Raw genomic sequence first — 24,301 nt, 5'->3', positions numbered from 1 at the left:
TTAGTTCGATCAATCTCATAGCACAAACCGTTGTACATGGTGATAGTTTTGCAGTCTCTGGGAATGGTTGGACCACAGACCTGGAAAAATTGTGAATAATATACCTTTACATTTTCATCCTTTTTTCATTCATTATTTTCTGCAGCTTATCCTCTCACCATTGTGTTTTGTGTTGACGGATAATTTGCCATCGCCAAACCAAGAGACATGTTGACTGCAGCTCTTTGCTCTGTAAAACAATCACTTGTGATGACGACTTGTCAGAATTATCACTCATTAAGAATTGTTTCCATAAAATACAGTGATAATTTGCAGCATTTAATTTTGTTTAAATCTCAATCTCTCCCAACTGAAGCTGTTATAACGCCAGTTTGGTTAAATGCTGCTTCAGAAACCTTAAACCATAAAAAGAAAAAGAAGCTGTTAAAGGGACATGTCTGCTATATTTTTAATCAAATGGCAACAAGATATAAAAATGAGAAGTGAAGGCTGACCTTGGATAAGAAAGATTATTTCACCCTTACAGATTGTTTCCTTTTTGGGGGCAACATAGTACCTGTGTAAGTAGAGGAGCGAGTAATTTCTCCCTAAACCTAAGAACTGAATGTTCACTGGATGTTACATTACCTTTGTCTGATATTAAAACTTCAGCTGAAACATATAAGTTTGATGGTGGAAATACTTGTTTACAGGACAGCATGTTTGACATTGTTCAGAATTTAGTGCAAAATCTTTCCTTTAAGATCCTGGTGCAAACAATCTCTAGTCATGAAATCCACTTTTAAAATTTGTAAGTTTAAATGTCTTTATTGTGAAATTTGTGCGTTAAAAATATCAGGAGTATAATGATTCCTACCTAGATCAACAAGATTGCTGCAATTGCCTCCTGTGTTGCACCAATATGTCCGTCCCGTTTTATTCCCTTTATACTGTAGTAGTGGGGCGCTGACGAGCAGACTGAGAGAAACACAAACATTGGTGACAACATGTTACAAAAGTTTTTAAAAATTAAATCCAGATGACTCACTCTGATTGTCTTTGCACCACCTGGTATCCAAAACTTTCATCATTTTCTGTCAGGGTTTTCCAAGCCCCAGAATCAACATTAAAGCCGACTGCAGCTTTTAGCACTGAGGGAAAAAAAAGAAGGAAAAAAAATCCACAGAATCACTTTAATTCAAAGCTATTATGGTTTTTCTTTTACTGTTTATTAAATTATTCTGTTTTTATGACTGAGTACAGTAATATTTTGGAGAAGACTGAAGGAGAGAACATTTTCTGCAATGTCAGTGTTTAACTACTAGGTAGCACTAAAGACCAAACTTCAAATGTCACAAGAAACAGGAACAATAAAGTTAAACAGTGTAAGTTGAATATTGCAGTCAGATTTTAATATTTAAGTTGCGTCATGCAATTGGTTTGTTATTGTTTTTACTGTAAAAACAAATAGATTTTGCTCCAAAAGATGTCTTTACCTAATATTGAAGGACTTTTCCTGTGTAGCAGGATTCTATTTATTGGATTTTCTTTATCCACAACCGATTTAGCTTCATATATTTAAAATGAGTAATATTACCTGGGGTGAGATATACATCCTTTTAGAGTCTAATTAGACCAATGTCCTGCCAATAAACACAAAGCTCTGCAGGGAGCAGGGCGAAGTCACTGAGAGTGAGAGCTGAGCAGCAAATGGGAGAAAAACGGGAGGAGCTGGCTCTCACTCGATGGGATTTGGCTCTTCTGATTTACTACAAAGCGTGTCACCTGGTGACTCTGAAGCTATCCAACTTAACAGATGGTTGAAACAGAAAAATGCCTGGATGTGCCTTAAATTTCTCCAGCTGAACAAAAACAAAACTGAAGTTATTATCTTTGAACCCAAAGTGAAACAATTTAGTCAGCTCCTAGCTTCAGTTATTAGCTTCAGGGAGAAATTGGTGATGAAGCCCAAAATCTTGGTGTAGTGATTTAGTCAGAACTGCATCTTATAAAGATGGTTGCAAAATTGGCAATTTTATTGGCTGAGAGGTTGTCAGGTGATAGTGCATTTTTGTTCCAGAAGCAAGCTGAAAATATTTCGTAAGCAAGCAGAGTGTTCGAGCAGAGACCGGCCCCGTTTACACGACAACGATTTCGGGGGAAAACGGAAGAGTTTTGTTGCATTTGTAGTGTGCATTTACACAAAACCACCGAATGTTTTCTCTAACAACGGCACAGATTGAAAACGGGTTCCATAGTGCGATGTTTCTGAAACGTACCGTTTTTCCGTTGCCGTGTAAACCTAGAAAACGGATCTTTTCTTCCAGAGAATCCCCAGCTCATGCATAGTTTGACGCAAAACATAGCTGCTTCCTACAATCCACATGTAACAGGTGGAACCACCAGGGGTCGCTGCCTCCACCTCTCGAGCGCCCATAAAAGGGAARCTGTCGGGACTGGTGGCAGATTGTCAATCTCCTCTGTGTTGGACCAGGTGTGTTGGCCCACGCCTTCCACTGTTTGTCATCAGGTTTGTGTGTGCTTTTTATTGTAAAGACAAAACTCTTTTAATTTGATTTATATCAACTCAGTGTTTGGTGTTCTTTATATAGGGCCACACTACATGTTGTAATTTGACAAGTGCTTTACCTGGGCGTGTGGTTGATCGACGCTGCAGGTARGCTTTGTTTAATTTTTAATTGAATTGCATGGTTATATTTCAAAGATTTAATTATTATTATAATGTTGTAATTAAACAAAGCTTACCTGCAGCGTCAATCAACCACACGCCCAGGTAAAGCACTTGTCAAATTACAACATGTAGTGTGGCCCTATATAAAGAACACCAAACACTGAGTTGATATAAATCAAATTAAAAGAGTTTTGTCTTTACAATAAAAAGCACACACAAACCTGATGACAAACAGTGGAAGGCGTGGGCCAACACACCTGGTCCAACACAGAGGAGATTGACAATCTGCCACCAGTCCCGACAGCTTCCCTTTTATGGGCGCTYGAGATGTGGAGGCAGCGACCCCTGGTGGTTCCACCTGTTACACACAGAAGAAGAAGAAACTACTCACAATGCTGGTGTTACTGTTTCCCCATCAGATACGGTTCCCTCAGCGTCTCTTCATCGCTCCTCACCGCCCAGGTGGCAAAATACACGACTGCTTGTTGAGCGCTTATCTAGAGAACTACGGACCAGCCCGGCTCCAGACGAGTTTAACGGGGGCCGGGGGGCATCGACTTATTTTGGGGGGGCAAAATGAGTCTACGTAGCTGAACTTAGACAACAACATCAGTAGCATACAGGCTACTTGTTAACAAGCTTAACGTGCTGTATTGACATTAGCTAGTCATCTTTTAGCTATCATTACCTGCATCCAACAGCTTTACTCAACTCAGTCGGTTAGTTTGGGGAAAAAAACGGCAAAGTTATTTTCGGTTTGCTGCCATGATTCTAACGCACACCTACGCAGCAGCAGCAGGTCTCCCTCGCTGCCTCACAGGTAAACCCAGCGCGCGCGTCTCAGCTTTCATGTTGCGTTTGAAGGCGGCTCGGAAAAACAGGTTACGACTTGTTAGCAACGGATTAAACTGTTTTAACTGCTGAGAAAGGTGACAGAGGACACGGATATGGGAAGTGCGGGAACTCCTATTTTATCAAATTGATATAGGAATAACAGACTGTTGGCCATTCCAAGGTAAAAACAAACAGCTTCCAGTCCGGGGCTCGCTGTGGATACTGTGAAAGCTCAAACAAAGTTTCACCAAAGTTTCAGCAAAGTTATCCCACTTTTTCCAACTGCATGCGGCCTTATCAGACGCACACAATGCGTGTTTTCTCCCAATCTATGGGAGAATGGTACCTGATGGGGAAACGCGAATCCACATGCCTTCAGGTACAACTTTTTTTTAAACACATGCACACTCAGTTTCAAAGAATCTAGCACCAACTAGGTGCAGCGAGAGCATTACACGTTTTCGATGTGTAAACACAGATAGAAATTAGAACTTTTTCGTGTAAACAATCCAACAAAAAACGGAACAAAACTTCAGTTTTTGTTGGATCGTTGTCGTGTAAACGCCCCCTGAATGCAGACTTAGGAGCTGGGGTTTGAACCAGCAAACTCAGTCACAACATCATAAGCTTTACACTTTGTCTTTGGATCATATACAAAACCTATTAAACGTTCTTCTTGCACTTCTAGGTTATTTGTGTTTTTTGTTTTGAGGCGTCTAAGAAATAATAGGTAAAACAAACTTATTTTACTGTCTGCAGCTTCCATCAAGTATTCACTCTTACAGTTTTCACATTGGTAGATTATTAAAAACATCTGCATGAAATTAGAAGATACGAACTTTCCTTACCTGAACAGAAAAGTGCCACAGTGATTATCCAGTCCATTGTTCTCTGGCATTGAGATCAAAATAAAAGTGTGATTTCCACTCTGGTCAACCAATTTAAACTGAGTGCATTACTTTTTCCATGATGTAGGAGGAGTTACAACAAGGGTCACTTTCAATTCAGAGGAGAAATATTTTCATTTACCCTTTTCTCTTCTGACCTTTAAAATGGTCATGTGAAATCTAGCAGCTTTAATTAGTTCAGGGTAAACCAATGGGTGGAGGTAACAGAATCGATGTTTGTTGCTGCCTGCCCAGATAGATCAGTACTTTTTTTTTCAAGTGTACTAAGAAATTTGCGCTAGAACTAGACCAAAAATACTTGGAAAGATTTTGTGTTTTTTGCAGTGTATCTCTTATTGATTTCACTAATAGCCTCTAATTACTTTTACATCAAATATCTGGTGCTTTGGTCAGTTTTAATCATAAAATATACAGATAGTATTCAACACACTGTTGTTTGCATGCAGCTTTCTGATGCTATGTGTTTTTGTGCAAGAGGGGGAGGTGGGGTCCAAGCAGAAACCTTTACGAAAAAACATCCTCTTTTTATGTGTGTCATACAAAGATAAGATTACTAAGCAAAATTTGCACAAAATAAGCAGAAGTAAACATTAACAATGCACTACAGGACAACATAAAATAATTTCCAGCCATTTGACTGAACACATATTTTTACACTTTCTATTTTCATTCAATCTTTGGCACAAACAAAACACTCATACCACCTTGAAAGTTTCCCCGGTGTTTTACTATGTTATAAACCAAACAAAAAAGAAGTACATTGTTGTAAAAAAAAAAAATGGTAGTACAAGTAAAATGTAAAAAGCATGACATGCATTTGTATTTAGCCTTTTTACTCTGTTATCCTTAATAAAAAAAATACTGTACATGTGTTGATGTGACAGAACAAAGCAGTTTTCTTACCATTTCGAAATCCCCCAGTTAGTTGTGGTTTGGTTACACTTTAAAGTCAGCAGAAATTAAATAGATTAAAACTGTTTTAATCAGGCAACTCTGAGCAAAAATGACTCAACAGCCATATTTGGAGGAGAGTCTCTTTCCTTACTCTACCATGAAGAAACAATGACATTATGAACATCCCTATATACCATCTGGGAATCATTAAATTCCCCAAATACACACCACTTCTATAAATAACTTTGTGTTTGTGTGTGTGTGCGTGTACACACTTAATATACCTCAATATGCATTAATATGGACAGTGGAGGCTTTCTACAGTCTTTCTACAGACTTTCTAGATTGAAAGGTAGCCATTAGCATGCCAAGTATCATCATACCTCGGTATCTCTGCTTACCAAGCTTAATTTTCTTTCAAATATTTTAGATATGCTAAACAAAAAATCTGCAAATACTGATCCACAAATATTTATATCCACTGTATTTTTGTACTGATTTTTATTCTTTAATGTTTTATGATCCTTATCATAAACCAGAGAGTTTGTATAATCTACGCGGGACAATTTTATCATTTAGCCCAGTGTTTCTCAACCTTTTTTGAGCCAACGCCCCCCTAGCCTTTATCTAGGTCCCTCACCGCCCCCCACCAAAGAATTTGCAGGCTACTTTGCACTGACCATTATTTTATCATTAATATTACTATCACTATTGTAGATGTTCTGATTTTTTTACTTGCTTCTGTATTTATCATAAAAAATAATTTCCCAGAGAACAAAAAAGTCATGGGAATAGAAATTATTTCACAGCTGTGAAAAATGCAATGAACATTCAAGTTAAAATTGGTCGGTCTAACAGTAGCCAGAGTGGAAAAAATATTCTTATTTTGTGCCATTTTCTATTTGTTAAATATTCCACAAAATGACCAGATAAAAGTTGTACAACATGCCAGTTTAAACTTTGAACTATTTGCAAAACGACTGAGCTCTGCAACATTAAAACATGGATAGAACTGTAACTACATTAATCATAACTTCTTCTCTTCAGTGTTTGTCAGTTTCTGGTGGTGCGGCTCTGTGCTGCCTTCAGGAGAATGGGACATCAGAGTATCATCCATAAAACTTCACCCACATGGCATTTATTGTGCAAACCAGAGCGTTCAGTGGAAAAACAAAAGTTCCAGATCCTTTTAATGCCATACAAATATGATACAGAAACATAGAATATATCTTTATATAGACATGTCTATTGATTTATAGATTAATAGTTTTACTGGACATAAATTACAAAGAGCAAATCTGGTTCTTAATCAAATCCTAATGAGTCAAATTGAAAGTGTCATGGAGTCATCAGCCTCATGACATTAACACTGACATGAAAAATAATATTGAAGAAATAAATRTATCAAATCTAATTAAAAACATAAATAAGTGATAAGTTCTTTACTGTTATGGTCTGTAAAATATATTTATTCCCAATACTAGATATGGTCTCAACAAGCCCATGACATTTCAACAATATTATTTTACCTTTTATCTGAAAACAGTGTCTGTTTATTCTTACCATACAGTCCTCTGTATTAAGTATTGATCAAAAAGTCTTGCCATACCAGTTTATTCCTCTGTACTTACTTTAGTTTCTTAGTTTATTCTTGCATTTTGTTCTTCATTCATTTCCATTTAGTTTCCTTTGACTAGTATTATCCTCTCTTGGTTTATTGCTATGTCCACTTTAGTTTCTTTCCTGTTGCTAGATTTATTTTATCATTTATTGACCACCAGTAATTTTCACTCATCACCTGCGGCGCCGCCTAATCATCATGTTTCACATCATGTGTTGATTTTTCACTGTTCAGCGTCGGATTCTCTGTTTTTATGCCATAATTCACGTCTAGTTCTTCGCTCCGTTTCATGTCCCGCTTCTCCTGTTTCAGAGTTTTGCGCAATGTGCGCGGCGTGTTTTTTTTAAGCCCCATATGGGGCAGGGCGGTCGGGAAGCGTATCGATGGGGAAAAGGCAGACTGACAWAAACCTTTTAAAACAACGGAAACAWTTTCTGCATTCTGATTATTGAAATTTAAAAGTGCTGTGTTGTTCTATTACCCCCGTTTCATACCGGACCACTTACAGCACTGTGTTAACGCTATAAAATGAACACTCTCTATCGTGGTATCACTCATGGAGAGATTTCTTTATTTCTTTATTTAAATGAGTTCATTTTTCAGAGGGATACACAGTGAGGGAGGGTATCGTGATTTTAGCAACCAGTAGCAGGAGAACGGAGCTGCGCCAAGAACCTAACAGAAGCTAACAAGCACTGAATAGAAGAAGAGCTGCCATCGATACAGTTGCAGCCAAGCATGGTTTAATGTTACACAATACGGTTTTACAAAGTTGCTCAAAGTCTAAACTGGCATTGTTGTGCATTTAAGGTGTAAAGTTTACCTTCGACTAAACGCCCCCCAAAGGCATCCCAGCGCCCCCCTTTTGTAAAAATGTCCGCCAGCGCCCCCTGCTGTCCTCTGAACGCCCCCTGGTGGGCGGTATTGCCCACGTTGAGAACCGCTAATTTAGCCATTTGTCCAGTCATACGTCAGTCCTTCAAGCCTCTTCACAACACATAAGTAAAAATAAAATGGAACAAATAAAATGGAACATTTCTGCTTTCCTTAGACTTCCTCAATATTCTCATCTTGTTTGTTTGGCATGCTAAAGGGGTAGTGTAATTAGTTGGGCCAGAATGGGGAACATGTAAAGCTTGCGGACCAAGGATGAAGACCTTGCTCTACATAGTCTCTGTCACATTTTGTCCCATTTCATTAATCTTCAATCCCCATCCTATTCTACTTTGATTGTATGACAACCCACAAAAATAGCACTCAACTAGAATGCAAAAACACAATTTCTTTTAAACACCATATTTTTCCCATGTTGAAATAGTCTGCCAGTGGAACTGGTACTTTTGCATCATCCATCCATCCATCCATTTTCTTTTACACCCTTATCCCATTGGAGTCAGACCTGAATCTTGTAAAGATGGTTGCAAAATCATCTTTTGCAACCATTGCAGCTGCCTATCTTTAGCTGTCAACGGGCTAGAGGCACGGCACACTCTGGACAGGTCAATAATCCAACTTTTGCATCAATATTCAGGAATTATTGATTTAAAGGAAGCTGATATCTTGTTGAAAGTTACTTGTAAGTGAGTTTTGTATAATTTCAAGAGTATTAAGATATTTACAGTAGAAATTAGACTAAAAATACTTGGTAAGATTTTGTGTTTTTGCAGTGTATGGGGCAGAAGTAGGATGTAATCTTAATTATGCATATATCAGTGACGTGCGGTCAGGGGAGGCAGGTGAGACAGAGCCTCACCTGTCATCATGAAAAAATAATATATAATAATAAAATAATTTATAAAGATGTTTTCACCCGTTGGTTTGTACTATACAGTACCTATTTTTCATTTAATTTAACCAAATCAGATTTTTTTTTCTTCAAAATTGCTGAATTTTTGCATTTTCCCATTCAAATGCTTGGAAGCGAGCAGTGCCTCACCTGGGATTGCGCAACCTCTCGCTAACTGCACTGGCTGCCGTTCTGAGAGCATGCTCCTCCTGTCTGTACGTCGCCAATAAAATGGTTAAAAACATTTAATGTATGAACTGATTTTCCATAATTTAGCTTATGTATTTAATGTACTGTGTTTTTATTGTCACCAACTGTGTGTGTAACGTGTTTTTTGTGTTGAGGAGCCATCAGAAACGGCAGAGAACAGATTCGAGGTGAGGCAGGCAGTTCACGTGCCTCATCGCTGGGGGCGCTCATGAACCCAGACATTGTGACTACACAACTGCAGAGTAAGAGACGGTAGCAGCAATCTAGCCATACACTAGCTGCGTTGATACAGAGAGTGAGAAAGATGGGGTTTTGAGTTGTACTTTAACAGTTTCTCCCTTTGTTGTTAAGCACAGCACGGAAATTAATAATATCTAGATGTCTAAGTTTGAGATAACGGAATTATTCTGCGGCGGTGGCGCGGCTAAGCATCACATGTTAAAGAATAGTCTTTTTGCCCTCCAGCATTGTACGCATGAGCAAAATTTCCTTATGTAAACAATAGCATGTAGGGGTCTAGATTTGTAAATCTGATTATAATTAAGTCGGTGCTTTACCAGCTATGAACCTCACCGCATGTCATTGGCATATATTTTGGAAAGTATTCACTGCAACAAATCTAATAATTTCAGCTTTGTCTTCAGCCCTCTGAGTTCTTAAGCCACTTTTTACTGTGGTTGCAGCAGGAAGCCTTAGGTTTCCCTTTACTTTACTCAACTAGAGACAGAAGTTTTGACCATTTTTGCAAAATACCTCAAGTTCAGTCAGCCTGGACAAATGTCTCAATTGATGGGTCCATTTTAACATTAATAAGCCCTAATTTAAACACTTTGCTCCTTTTATCTGTGATTATTTCCTCTTAGTTACTTTTTTTTAATATATATATAAATTGTGCTCAGTAAGAAATATTTACCGTATTTTCCAGACTTTAAGTCGCTTTTTTTCCCCTGAGCTTTGGGCCATTTGGCTTATAGTCAGTCAGATGAGGCTTATACGTGGATTTTTCTTCAACCACCAGGGGGCTCTTTAGCTGGAGGTAGTTGTCACCCGTCCCATAGAATACAGACTTGTCCCATATTGTACAAATGTCCAATTTACGCACCAGTACTTTATATAGTAGCCTGCCCCAGTTAGTTTCACTCAGTGTTGTGCCCAACTGCCTTCTGAGTAACACACACTAACCGATATGCTTCCGCACAGCCGTGGACTCAAAGCGGACATCCTTTACATGTCTGCGCAAGGATAGATTTTTATGAACGCATATGTTGTTGATCAGTTAAATAGCATTAACTTGCCAACTTTTTTTTGTCAAGTAATGAATGTGATGTTCAATTCACTTGTTTGACAAAAATTTGGGGTGTATTGGGTTTTTTTTTTTACATTTTGGGGGTACAGTTTATAGTCCGGTGCGGCTTATACGTATGTTTACAGTTTTTTTGTTGTTGTTGTTTTTAAATGGGGGGTTAGGCTTATAGTCCGGAAAATACGGTAAGTTTCGTTATGACAATAAATTCAGACAAGTTTCAAAATGTGTTTTATTTTGAATAAAACAAATGTACATTTCTATCATCTGGACAAATTCATAATGCTTTCAAAAATATAAATACTTAAATGTACAAAAGAAGCTACTCGGCTCGCGATATAAAAAGGCACAGCTACGCAGTGATGGCATAGCTACTTTGAAAAATGTACTTTAATCGGATTACTGATTACTCCTTGAAAAATAACTTGGTTAGATTACTGGTTACTTGATTTGCAGAGTAACTAAATTAAATAACGAATCACATTTTTAGTTACTTTCAGCAGTTGCTGACAACAACCCTCTGACACCTGTAAAAATTACATTGAACTTTGCGGATGCTTACATAATTCCCAATTATTTTCTTGTGGTAATATCACTTAGAAATAAATGGGAGATAGTTTAATGGTTACAACTGTCAAAAAAAACTTTTATAATTTTTGTGTGTTCCTCTATTGTCCATAAAACTCTTAAGTAGGATTTTAGACTCCCTCATTCTCCCAGCCTCCAGGTTCTGCGTTACGGCCCTGTTTGCTGTCACAGCCCAGCGCACAGCGCTCCTACTGTGGCACCACAACTCAGATGGCCTCCTGCACAGATTTGTGGCACTTGTCTTAATATTACTGATTACAATGGTGGTTAGTTGTGTAACTTTATGGACACGTTTATTTGTGGCTGTTTCCACGTTTATTGTGCTGATCATATTAGTCTCGATATTTGCATTTTTCTGGAGCGCAACACAAGCTTGACGTCATTCACAGCAAATATATTACCTTGACATTAACAGACACAGCGGGACGGATCATCTGGGAAATGATAGACAGAGAGAGCCTGATTCAAACTATCTGAATGTTTGACAAAATCTGGGACTTATTGTGTCTCTGCTTATTTCCAAGCACAAATGAGCAACTTCACATTCAAAAACAAGCCCAAAACACCGCAACTTGCATGGACAGAGAGAACATGCAAACTCCCTGGAGAAGGTCCCCAAATTGGGATTAAAACCTAAAACCTTGCAAAGTCACCTGCAAAGTGACAGTTTGAACTAAAGTGCAACCCCATTAGTACTTATACAGCCACCTTCGAAGAGCTGAAATTTGCAAATACAACAGGCCTTTAATGTATGTTGGTGTTAAGCTTGTCAGTGGTTTATAAACTATCAAACATATCTTTAAGTCTATTTTAAGAGGCAGTGGAAGCTTTAGGCTTAAGCATTTCAACTTGCTAAGCTGTATTTTTATTTTTTAGAATATTTTGATTTGCTTTACAGAATAATCAGCAAATTGGCAAATATTCCGCAAATAGTTTGGATGCCACCCAGATATCTGGGTGATATTTATTTTTGTTGGATTTTTATGCATCAAGCAGTTATATTTATAAATATTTCTTTGGAGTAATTCTTCCATCAGCCTTTAAAGATTTAAATATGTATGGCTATTTGTTTCCATGCATTATATTACACATTAATACAACAAAAGAGGAACAAGACAAGAATATCTGATCTTTAATTTTTTTAAATAAAGTATCTGTTTTTTGTCAGTAACAGCACAAGAAACATGTTTATCTTGCATATGTTATTTATTTATACACAAAGCTATTTACATACTTTTGTCAAGCACAGACACTGTTTTAGCCTTCAAGTAACTTAAAGCATGTTGTTATTCTAACTATTTGAAAATCCCTGATCGTTTGTCCACCATGAAATCACCTGGTAAAGATAAAACATTTAAATACAAAAGGTTTTATTCAAAGTGCAAAACAAACTCATAACAGTCATTTTTAAGACACTATTAGTAAAGCTTCTGAAACATTGCATTGTATTTGTGGATAGACCATTTTGTGTTTCAGATTCTTTACATATCGACATCATTAAACCCCTTAAATCCCGAGTAACTGTGTGCAGCACATCCAAGCTCTCTTTTGTGTCTTCAGTTGCTATTTTAAAAGAGAGGGAAGTGTTGAGGATACATTCTAACATTAAGAAAAACAAAATTTTTACCAGTTATTCTATACATACCTTTGCTGTGTACAACAGCAAACATTTTACTACTGTTTGTTGTTCAAACTAGTATGGTTTGAGAAATACACATTGTGTTTGGTACAGTCACTAAATTAAAAGGCCATTTCATAGAAACATTTATGATTACTAATGTACTGGATGGACATGACAAGTAAGAGGGAATTTCATTCCTCTGCTGGTGCGTCTCCTTCGGCTCCTGCATTTTCATTAATCATCTCATTATATTTGCTTTTGAAAAATCCAGCCTGAGAAGAAAAACAGTAAAGAGAGTGGAATGAAAACTATATGTGGCAAGATAAATGCTGGAAGACATAAGATAAACATTTGAAGGTTGCCTATTATGCTTCCTTGAACAAGTTAGGATAGTTCTATGAGTTACGCAAAACATGGTGCACAGAATAATAATATCCTGCATTCAAACAATCTGAGCGTCGGGGGCGTCTTGTTTACATTCAAAGTCTATGTTACATGCTTTGCGCGTTAAAGCGTTTCGAGCGTCAAACAAGTCCAACGCGACCAACGATGGACTTGGAAAATCAGAAATTTTGCCACTAGACAGGAGAGCGTCAACCAATCAATCGGCAACTGAAAGCAAAGGCTTGTCCCAGTGCGCACTACAGCGATTTTGGCGCGTGTCTACAGCAAAATGTCAAGCTTCTGACTTCAAAGTGTACGTCAGACGCGTTGACGACATGTACAGCACGTTTGGTGTGAACGCAGCATTAGATGATGAGACTTCAGTCTGGTGGGTTCTATTTAGAGCTCCTTTCAGAATGAGCTGATTTAGGTCCTCGTGTAACTTTAAATCCAAATAAGCTGCTGCTAGCCATGCCCCCCAACAGCACATTTACACTCGCACATGAAGATGGCTGCAAACTGATGTGCAATTATACAGTGGTACATCTTTGAAAAGCAGAAGAACCTCCTGCACAACCAACAAGAATGTAGCAAGTGATTTTTAAATGCTGGTTAATTGGTCCATCACACAAAATTTGTCTTTTCCAGCTGCAATTGTACAGCATATACAGCAATAAAACCAGCTAATCAGACATGCCGGAGATCCACTTGGGTTGCTAGGTAACTGGGCTGGGTATCCCCTTCGTCCCCCCAAGTGCTTGGACTTTTTAAGTGCTTAGAAGCCATTGAGATGCCAATGATTCAAAGGGAGACTGTGGCTCTGTGGGTAGAGTAAGTTGTCTTGGGATCGGAAGGTTGTAGGTTCGATTCCAGCTTCCTCTAGGCAAGGCACTTAACCCCAAATTGCCTACCAATCTGCATATTGGTGTGTGAATGCTTAAGGGTAAATGTGACTCTAATGTATAGTATGTTGATTTGGTTAAAATGATTGGAAAAGTGCTTTATAAGTTCAGTCCATTTTACCAATGGAAGTATAAAAATGTGCAAAAGTTAATTTTGCATAATGTGTCCCCTTTAAAAATAAATCTGCTTGTTAGAAATTACTGGTCATGTTTTGTCAATTACTTTCAACTGGGGAGCTTTGGGAAGTTAAGAAGACCTTGGTTGACTCACCTTATACAGACCGATAGTAAGTAAAACCAGAATGAGCAACCCTCCCACAATTCCTCCTATAATCGCTTTAGTGAAATCTGGTTTAGGAAACACTTCTACTGCTGCTTCAATCTGAAAATGAGAGGTTCAGAAGTTTCAAAAAAAAACCTTAAAGGTCTGATTGATACTAAGAYGTTGATAGCAATATGCTGTCACCTTGCGAACAGGAGGATCATTATTAGAGGTTGTAGAGAAGAAGATGTACTGGTTCTCATCGTATTCTAGACTGGCTGTACTGGTCAGGAAGAACTTAGCAGATGAAAGTCCGATCTGAGACAGAGAAACACATCAGGGAAGATGAGCTTTTTTGTCCTTTTTTTATTTTATTTTTTACATTTTAAAATCTAGTCAGTGCATCTACATTGAGGCATCAATTACCTGTTCTATCCATCCCGAGCTGATGTTTGCAGAGATGGTGTACGTTGTGTCCTTGTTCCTTTCCATGAACTTGGAACACCTGAACACTCTGCACTTTGCTACAATGCAGTCCTATACCAAAGGTAAAGTTGCATAATGCTGATTAATTTCAGAAGACTAAATGCAAAACCTAAATCAAAAGACAGTTTAACAAATATTAACTAGTACTGTGAAGTGAACACAATACAACCTCTCAAGAATTTAAAGTTGAAATGCACAGGATTTATGGCACATTGTGTGGAAACTATTCTGAAATTACTTATAAGTTCCATTTTTAATTAAAAAAAAAAGAAATATGTAATCTTGTGAATAGCAACACATACATACCAATATTTTCTTTTTTTTTATTGTATTAACAAAATCAGTGACAGTGGGTTCTTCATATCCTCTGCTCTGACAACCTGGAATCTGAAAACAGAGCTCCATCACATCAGTTCAAGTCTTGTTTACATTTAATTAGTTCTAATTTGCAGCATTTTTTACCTGAAAACTGTTTGTGTCCATCCAGATGTCTTTGTCACCAAGTTTTACAGGAACTTTGATCACTACAGTAAAATTTAGTGGTCTCATTGTGTTAGTAACCTTAGATAAGTGGGAATAAAACACAAAGAACACAAATTATATGATGACTAACCAAAATGTAGAATATATTACTCATCCCAATAAAATTTTCTTTTACCTTTATTTTTTGCTCAAGTGGTTTCTGAACAGCATTTTCTCCAAATGTGAAATTGTTGTAGCTGAGGGAGCTGAGCATACATTTAATGAATTTGTTTAATCAGACATCTTTTAACCATAAAAAAATAATTATTTGCTTGAATTAACAGACCTTTCAGTTGTAATAAAAACACTGTACTTGACATCAATGTCTTTGTTTTTGTAGACTTCACTAGAAGGGGAGTGATGCTTATTGTCACTGAATGGGAAAGATCAAATAAAAAATGTGTTAAAAATTCAGCATCAAAGAGCTGCACCTTAAACTCTTGAGTTGTACCTGATGGCGTTCGCAGTCACTTCGATCTTTCTACCAAGATCACTGTAGGTGTTGTGACCATAGGAGACGATGAAGATTGCCTAAAAGGAAATGAAAGAGGGATCAGAAGACTTCCTCTTCCAGTTAAATTATGAATAAAGCAGCTGCACAAACTAACCATAGAGTTGGTTTTGAATATTGGTTTGTCGATGCTACAGACTGTCTTTCCTTCTGTTATGCCATCCTCACTGTCCACAGAGTTGCATTCAATTCTTCCCTGCAATAAAACACAGATCATCAGCTTGTCACAGCAGCTTCTCATATATATATATATATATATATATGCGCACCTCTCCTTATATATATATATCAAAGAGCTTCACCTTAAACTCAAGGACATGCCTATCCTTGGGTTGCCACCTTATTGTGGTGGAGGGGTTTGAGTGTCCCAATGATCCTAGGAGCTATGCTGTCTGGGACTTTATGCCCCTGGTGGAGTCTAATCCTCAGCTGCAGAAGATGACTCTTGGTACGTGGAATGTCACCTCTCTGGTGGGGAAGGAGCCAGAGCTAGTGTGTGAGGCTGAGAGGTTCCGGCTAGAAATAGTCGGCCTCACCTCGACGCATGGCTCTGGTTCTGGAACCAGTCTCCTTGAGAGGGACTGGACGTACTTCCATTTTGGAGTTGCCCGCAGTGAGAGGTGCCAGGCAGGAGTGGGCATACTTGTCGCCCACTCCTGTGAGTGGGCGACAGGAGTGGGCGAGTGGGCCCCAACGTACAGGCGCCCCATCTTGGCACCTGTACGTTGGGGTTTACCCCGGTGAACGAGAGGGTAGCCTCCCTCCACCTATGGGTGGGGGGACGGGTTCTGACGGTTGTTTGTTCTTACAGGCCAAACAACAGTTCAGATTACCCACCCTTCTTGGAGTCCTTAGAGGGGGTACGGGAGAGTGCCCCTCATGGAGACTCCCTTGTTCTACTGGGGGACTTCAATGCTCATGTGAGCAATGACAGTGAGAACTGGAGGGATGTGGTTGGGGGGAATGGCCCCCCCAATCTGAACTCGAGTGGTGTTCTGTTGTTGGACTTCTGTGCTCGTCATGGATTGTCCATAACGAACACCATGTTCAGGCTTAAGGGTGTCCTTATGTGCATGATCGACTTTGTTATCGTTTCATTGGATATGCGGCTGTATGTCTTGGACACTCGGGTGAAGAGAGGTGCAGAGTTGTCCACTGACCACTACCTGGTGGTGAGTTGGCTCCAGTGGTGGGGGAGGAAGCCGGTCAGACCTGGCAGGCCCAAACGTGTTGTGASGATCTGCTGGGAACGTCTGGCAGAGTCCCCTGTGAGACGGAGCTTTAACTCCCATCTCTGGTAGAACTTCGAACACATTTCACAGGACATGGGGGACATTGAGTCTGAGTGGACCATGTTCCATACCTCCATAGCCAGGGCGGTGCGTCAGAGCTGTGGCCGCAAGGTTGTCGGTGCCTTTCGCGGCAGCAACCCTCGAACCCGTTGGTGGACACCTTCGGTGAGGAATGCTGTCAAGCTGAAGACGGAGTCCTATTGGGCCTTTTTGGCCTGTGGGACTCTAGAAGCAGCTGATGGGTACTGGCAGGCGAAGCGGCATGCAACTCAGGTGGTCACTGAGGCAAAAACTTGGGCATGGGAGGAGTTTGGAGAGGCCATGGAGAAAGACTTCCTTACGGCTTTGAGGCAATTCTTCTCGGGCATCTCAGGAGGGGGAAGCAGTGTAGCACCAACACCGTTTATAGTTGGGACGGTGTGCTGCTGACCGCAACTCGGGATGTTGTGGGCCGGTGGGCGGAATACTTCGAAGAYCTCCTCAATCCCACCAACATGCCTTCTGTTGAGGAAGCTGAGCCTGGGGACTTTGGGTTGGGCTCTCCAATCTCTGGGGACAAGGTCGCCAAGGTGGTTGAGAAGCTCCTCTGGGGGTGGATGAGATCCGCCCGGAGTTCCTTAAGGGTCTGGATGTTGCAGGGTTGTGTTGGCTGACGAGACTGCAATATCGCATGGATATCAAGGGCAGTTCCCCTGGATTGGTAGACTGGCGTGGTTTTCCCCTTGTTTAAAAAGGGGGACCAGAGGGTGTGCTCCAATTACAGGGTGGTCACATTCTTAAGCCTCCCTGGTAAGGTCTATTCAGGGGTACTGGAGAGGAGAGTCCGTTGGATAGTCGAACCTCGGATTCAGGAGGAACAGTGTGGTTTTTGTCCTGGTTGTGGAACTCTGGATCAGCTCTACACCCTCAGCAGGGTCCTGGAGGGTGCATGGGAGTTTGCCCAACCGGTCTACATGTGTTTTGTGGACTTGGAGAAGGCATTCGACCGTGTCCCTAGGGGTGCCTTGTAGGAGGTTCTCTGGGAGTATAGGGTACCTGGCTCTTTGATATGGGCTGTCAGGTCCCTGTATGACCGGTGTCAGAGTCTGGTCGGCAGTAAGTCGGGCTCGTGTCCGGTGAGGGTTGGACTCCACCAAGGCTGACCTTTGTCACCGATTCTGTTCATTACTTTTATGAACAGAATTTCTAGGCACAGCCTTTTTTTGTTCTCTGGGAAATAATTTTTGATAACTCCAAAAACAAGCCAAAAAATTAAAAAAAATCAACTGTGATATTAATATTAATAATAAAATAATATTCAATGCAAAGTAGCCTACAAATTCTTTGACTTGGGGCAGTGAGGGCCCAAAAAAGGTTGAGAAACACTGGCTTAGAAGGTGAAGACCACAGTGGTGCCTGTGGTTATCAGGGCCCTCGGGGCAGTCACCCCCAAACTGGAGCAGTGGCTAAAACAGATCCCAGGAACAACATCAGACATCTCAGTCCAGAAATGTGCAGTTCTAGGTACAGCCAAGATACTGCGCAGAACCCTCAAGCTCCCAGGCCTCTGGTAGAGGACCCAAGCTCAGAGGATGAGAGAGAGAAAGAGACAGAGAGAGAGACCAGCCGCAGAGGGTGAGAAGGGAATTTTTATATATATATATATATAAAGTGCCTTACTTTCTCAGATTTAACCTTCCTGTAGGAGAGCCCAACTGGGTATGTGAGAATAATGCGACTGTTGTAGGAATTTTCCCCTCTGTTTTCCACAAAGACAGTAACATTCAGAAGTTCATCTATTCCAACTTTAACCACTGAGGATCTGAAAAAACATAAGTGACAAGAACAAAAAGATGAAACCAAATCACAACAGGTTTGTAAAGTGGAATGTAAACCTGGACTGACAGTCAGCACAGAACCCAACTGTGTGAAAACAATTTAATAGCAGCTTCTCTGATCTCAGTATTGCAGAATATTGCTCAAGGGAAATCTTAATACAGTGAACACCCGGAAATTGGAGAACACCATTCTCTTTATGCACAGAAGCATAAGACCTAGTGAAGATGCTGACTGAACCTGGAAAGAGAGGTTCATTATCCACCTTTTAACACTTTCAAACATGGATGGAGCGAGGATGAAGCAATTGCTCCAAGAGCAACACGAAACACCAGATTACGGTTCTCAAATACCATCAGGGCAAGGACCTTAATATGTGGAGACGTATCCTCTATCAAGACTCCGAAATGTAGTATGTGGTTGAAATGGCCTGCTACACACCTGAGAACATCTCCAGACTGTTGCAGGAGGGCCTAGTGTATTTCACAAAATACACCAGTATCCTGAGAGAACATAATCTGAAAATGTTGTTAAACACATTAACCTTGGGCAAAAATGGGTTTCATAAATATGGAAGTGATTGTAACCAAGCCACTACTAGATTAGTTAAAAAGTGATTTCAGGAAAACAAAGTTAAAGTTTTGAAGCAGTTATCAAAAAGCCCATTCAAATGCAACTCTACCAAATACTATGGAGATGTATGGAACCTTCTGAATTTGAGGGAATATAATTTTATCTTCCTCTCATTATGGTGGGATTTAATAAGTAGAAATCATTTGGTAATTTTACCTGACATAAAACAGGAGAAGCACAGTCTGATTTAACAGACAAAGTCAGGAGAAACAACTGTTTTTATACATTGTCTGTCACACATTGCCTGGCTATTTCACCCGGGCTAGTCAGCGAACAGAAAGAAAAATTGTGAACAATGACAACAATTTTCTAGAAGGTTTTGGAATTGATGTTTGTCTGTAGTTTAGTAATGGCAGCTGTTGAAGTGAACATGCTCTCATGAGTCATTGAGAACATGCTGGCTATGCTTCTAAATATTAAGAGATGCCTTGTTAAGCTCAGTACTTTGAAGTGGGGAATGGCTGTTTACAGGGCAAGCCACTTCTGGTAAGCTTCGCTTTGAACTGGTGCATTACACGCGTCACAGTTAAAAGTTGGTGATTGGCGGAAACTTGAAACTTCACCGGCGTCCACCAGTAAGCAATTGTTTTCATAGCCAGGGGTCTAGACCCTTTGTATGAGGCACAAAGCAGAACAGGAGGATGGTTTTTACCAGGCTAGTCAACACCTGATTTCAGTAAACTGTAACTTAAGTTTGCTGAACTTGAAGATTTTCAGTCTCATTTAGTTGTTGCTTTTGCCAAAAATATGCAGATGTGTAGTTTTTTGTAGACATAATATGAAAAAGTTCACACATAAAGGCTTTACTTCCAGGAACAACTCACTTACGTAGTGAAGTTGAAATCCACCTTCAAGTTATCTTCACAAACTTTATCAGCTCCACAATTGATCTTGAAGCCAAGCTGTGAATGAGAAGCAAACTATTCAGGAGATCTACTAAGAAAAAAATTATATTTAGGTCAGTCATATGATTTTCAAATAAATTTGTCATTTAATACTGTATAAACATTTTGTACGGAATAGCAGTAGCCATGAAAGGAACTATGAAACATGAAGATTTTGCTCATCAGGTAAAGGGTGTACAGGAGTTACTCACAGAATTCAAGGTTGTGGTTTGAACCTGTGGAGAAAGGCTTGGTCTTGGGTTTGAGCCAGAAACTAAACCATCAAATGTGAATCTGAGCTCATTATTGAGAGGATTGTAAGAATCATCTGGACAAGGCTTCAAGACAATGGAGACATTATGAAATACAAAAGATAATTTAAAAACAACAGTAGAATCTTATGTAGTTGTAGAATACTGCAATAGTTGCATTCAAACTTACCTTGATAAAGAAGACAACATTATCACATTTCTCCTTATTTAAATTAAGATTAAGCGATCCACTCTTGTGTCTCACATCCTTGCTGATCTCAGCTCTGTTGTTTGGTATCTTGCGATTTGTGTCCAATGTTAAAGTGAAATTAACCTGTGCTTGAGCTGGAAAATGTGTTTTGTTTCATGAAAGTGCTTTGATAAAAATATAAATTAAAAATTAAAGTCAGGTAGGTACCTTCATTCATGTGAGACAACTTGTTCATCATAAAACAGACAGTGGCCTTGCTTGCCAGTGGTTTTGAACAGTCTGGGTTTTGAGTTGGGATCAGATCTGGGTTGAACGACACAGTGGCAGTCACTGTTACAACTGGTCTGGATCTAGAAACAAAAAAAACCATGTTTTGTTTTGAGATTGTGAAGCAATTAACACATTTATCACATAAACATATTTAGGCTGCAAATGAAGAAGAATTTGTTGAATTAGGGAAGGTGTGTGTTAATAAATAGTTATAATGAGGATTTACCTGAGTATGACAACTTTTCCCTTTGAACCCACTGCTAAGTCAGGAAGTCCATCACCACTCTGATCATAGGAAGACTGACTGATTGAGATGCCAAATAACTTCAGACCTGATTGGACTGCAGATGCAGCAATTCTCTGTGTAATGAGACACATCTTACTTTATCAAGTTCATCCATCCTTTTTTATACCAGCTTGTCTGTGCAGAGTCAAAGAGTGGCTGGGGGTAAAGGTCACCAGCCCACCATGAGGCAGCAGACAAACACACTCTTTTAAGGGTGACTGAACATAACTAGCTGACCTAGTAGTTTCATCTTGGGACTGTGGGGGGAAGTCAGAGTACCTGGAGAGAACTTATAGGATAATGTGAAGAACAAGTAAACTCTATTCAATAGTGACCCTACCAACTGAGAAGGTTCAACTCATGCTGAAAAACAAAACATTTAGTGGTTTATGTTTGTGTTTTGCTCACCTGTGAGTAAGTAGGATTTATTTTTCCTCTCCCTTCTCCTTGGAATATGTAGATGCTGCCTTGGCCGTCATTCTCCAAAGGAGCTCCAACGGCCAAATCATTGAATTTATCTGCATTAATGTCAGCCACAACAGCAAGAGACGACCCAAACCTCCCTCTGACAGACGCATCACCTCTTAGTGTGGTTATTTCTGATGGTTCATGAAAGTGACATTGCACATCCTGGAAAAATATGTGGATGAGAAAATGTGTTTTTATCCAAATAATAACATAAACAGGACATAAAATCAAAAAGACATAAATCACATGACATTTACCAAACCACTTAATTCACAGACATAAACTCGTCCCTCTCTGTCAACGTCTTTGTACATCGGAGAGGATATGAGGATTAGATCAGTCTCACCATCAGAATCCACATCCATGGCACAAACCTCAGCCCCAAAATATTCACCAGTCTGGAAAAAACGAAGAAATTAAAAGAGACAATCCATTTCTTTCAAGAGAGCCATCATTAGCTGCATACACAGTTAATTTAATGCCAGACACAGATCAAAGTTCCTGCTTCCTTATCAATGATAAAAAACAACCCATGTACCTACATGAACTGAAAAACCACTCAGAGAAGATGAGGCCCTTTTTCTAGAAACAATATGAAGTCTAGGTGACAGTTTGGAAATGTACTCGGGGACACATATCTTTTTTGTTTTAGTGACGTGCTCTCTGGTATGATTAAACTAAGCAAATTAAGTTTAAGTTATAATGACCATAATTATTTTAGAAGAAAAGAAAGCTATTTGACAGCCTGAGAACATCATCCAAACTGTGAAGTATGGCGATGGCGGCACCATGTATTGTGCTGAGGACGTTCTGGTACACTTCTCAAACTAGATACCATCATTGTCTGAAGAATGTCAAAATGCATCTTCCAGGAAGCTAAAGCTTGTCTGCCTAGGAGAGCTGCCTTCTATGTCCAGCTCCTCTACTATTGGTCAATAGAGTTTTGGAACCAGCATCACTGCGTCAGACATTGTGGGGCATTTACAGCTCGTGCAGTTGCTCGGTGCCATCTTTCCAGGCCACAGACCAAAACAAACTTTATCCTGGTGGTTTTATTGTGTTACTGACTGCAGTGAAGTTAATTTCGAGTTGGATATTGGATACATATGTGTTTAATGTGGAGAACTTACCAAAATAAAGTGGTTGATTGATTGATTGATTGATTGATTGATTGATTGATTGATTGATTGATTGATTGATTGATTGATTGATTGATTGATTGATTGATTGATTGATTGNATTGATTGATTGATTGATTGATTGATTGATTGATTGATTGATTGATTGATTGATTGATTGATTGATTGATTGATTGATTGATTGATTGATTGATTATTCCAATATCCACTGAGCAAGCGATGTTTAGCTCAAGGTTGATCCGATTTATGAACACTAATTTTGGCCGGCCGTTCTCCAGCTCCCTCCTCAGCGCTCGGAGGTTCACTTCACTTAGGGACTGTCATCAAATTTCTAAACCAAACATTCCTGTCAAACAAATGTTAATAAATGCCTTGCCTTGTGACCAACCGATACCAAAACGTGGTAATTCATGCTTTTACATTAGACACATTTACATTAGGATAGCTGGCCAGCCCGGGGAGCCAGATTCCGATAGCAGAAATTTGTTTAGGTCAGGCTGACATAAATTTAATGCCTTCCTTGAAAGCCTCACTGGAGCTTCTCAATGGCAAATCCAAGCAGCCAAATTTAGGGTCTCCCGCCTGATCCGAGTGAACAACGTTCTCCAAGGTCACACCATATCCATTCTGTGTCCGACATCCGCTGCTCAGCCATGGTCCTGTTCCAGGATCGCACCCAGTCTAGTCAGTTCAGCTCCTGTATCATCTCAGTCTGAATGTTGATCGCTCTGCAGATCCCATCAACCGTACCTGGCAGCCTTGAAAGGGCCGCCGGTATCTACTGAAATTTCTGATAAGCCAGGTATCAGCCAACTCCAATAAGCAGAAAACCTGTTATCATGAATCCAATCATGTACACATCTTCAACATCCTCGACTGACGGCATCGTCAGACACACGGTCTTCCACTTCCATGTAGAACGGTCTTCCACTCCCATGTAGAATCCATTGTATATCCAGCGAAGAATGTCCCGTCGGGACACGAGGGTTAAAAAAATTTAACAACTGCGCAACACCTAAACGCCCCACAACATCTAATCCAGTCATGTTTGTTCCAAAGCTCTATTGACCAATAGTAGAGGAGCTGGACATGGAAGGAAGCTCTCCTCATTAACATAACGATTCAGCACAAAAAGAGCAAGCAGAAATACAGCGAGCAGAAATAAAGCAAGCAGAAGAGGGAAAAGCAAAAAAAAAAAGACAAAATATTTACTTTTCTTGGCAAAAATGCATGTTTAGGGGAAATAAAAAAGAAAATATATATTTATGCTTTTATTTTTAAAATATATATTTATGCTTTTATTTCTTATTATGTTGGTTTTGGTCCTCCATACAGGACAACATAACCTTAATGTTGAAAGATTCTTAGGTTCTGAAACTTGGATTGGAAATATCTAGCTTATAAATTTTATTTAGGAGTAATCACAGTAATGGGGGAATAGCGTTCAGCAACAAGGCCATCAAGGTTCATGAAATGCTGGCCCTACAAATTCCTCTCAGTCCCCAAGAATGTCGACATGTTTTTTTCTATTAAATACAAAGGAAATGTG

The 24,301-nt window shown here is 39.5% G+C and overlaps 1 protein-coding gene and 1 long non-coding RNA gene across 4 annotated transcripts in view; both read right to left on the bottom strand.

Moving 5' to 3' along the window:
- The window catches only part of LOC103481408 (integrin alpha-M-like), a 49,508-nt gene that overhangs the window by 17,319 nt on the left and 7,888 nt on the right, over window positions 1-24,301 (bottom strand). Inside the window, exons 13-30 of one of the 3 annotated variants that reach the window (XM_008436813.1) lie at window positions 21,871-22,011; window positions 21,554-21,775; window positions 21,086-21,219; window positions 20,797-20,939; window positions 20,569-20,723; window positions 20,340-20,465; window positions 20,072-20,145; window positions 18,455-18,596; window positions 15,601-15,699; window positions 15,444-15,523; window positions 15,279-15,365; window positions 15,129-15,198; window positions 14,933-15,031; window positions 14,777-14,857; window positions 14,411-14,521; window positions 14,189-14,302; window positions 13,994-14,104; window positions 12,013-12,708 (exon numbers count right to left, since the gene is read on the bottom strand). In XM_008436813.1, coding sequence (XP_008435035.1) covers window positions 12,628-12,708; window positions 13,994-14,104; window positions 14,189-14,302; window positions 14,411-14,521; window positions 14,777-14,857; window positions 14,933-15,031; window positions 15,129-15,198; window positions 15,279-15,365; window positions 15,444-15,523; window positions 15,601-15,699; window positions 18,455-18,596; window positions 20,072-20,145; window positions 20,340-20,465; window positions 20,569-20,723; window positions 20,797-20,939; window positions 21,086-21,219; window positions 21,554-21,775; window positions 21,871-22,011 — 2,070 coding nt within the window. In that variant the 3' untranslated portion in view covers window positions 12,013-12,627. Of the gene's footprint in view, window positions 1-12,012; window positions 12,709-13,993; window positions 14,105-14,188; window positions 14,303-14,410; window positions 14,522-14,776; window positions 14,858-14,932; window positions 15,032-15,128; window positions 15,199-15,278; window positions 15,366-15,443; window positions 15,524-15,600; window positions 15,700-18,454; window positions 18,597-20,071; window positions 20,146-20,339; window positions 20,466-20,568; window positions 20,724-20,796; window positions 20,940-21,085; window positions 21,220-21,553; window positions 21,776-21,870; window positions 22,012-24,301 lie in introns of those variants that run through there. The other 2 variants (XM_017310847.1, XM_017310846.1) reach the window with 2 other exon arrangements.
- LOC108167279 (uncharacterized) lies at window positions 863-4,432 on the bottom strand. The gene is made up of 3 exons (XR_001777638.1): window positions 4,354-4,432; window positions 1,028-1,130; window positions 863-957 (listed from the first exon to the last, which is right to left on the bottom strand). It is a non-coding gene; the product is annotated as an uncharacterized LOC108167279 (long non-coding RNA).

This window comes from Poecilia reticulata, linkage group LG19 (genome assembly GCF_000633615.1).
Source record: "Poecilia reticulata strain Guanapo linkage group LG19, Guppy_female_1.0+MT, whole genome shotgun sequence".
In the NCBI taxonomy this organism is placed as follows: Eukaryota; Metazoa; Chordata; class Actinopteri; order Cyprinodontiformes; family Poeciliidae; genus Poecilia; species Poecilia reticulata.
Note: the sequence above shows the minus strand (reverse complement) of the source record. Positions and strands in the feature narration are given on the sequence as shown.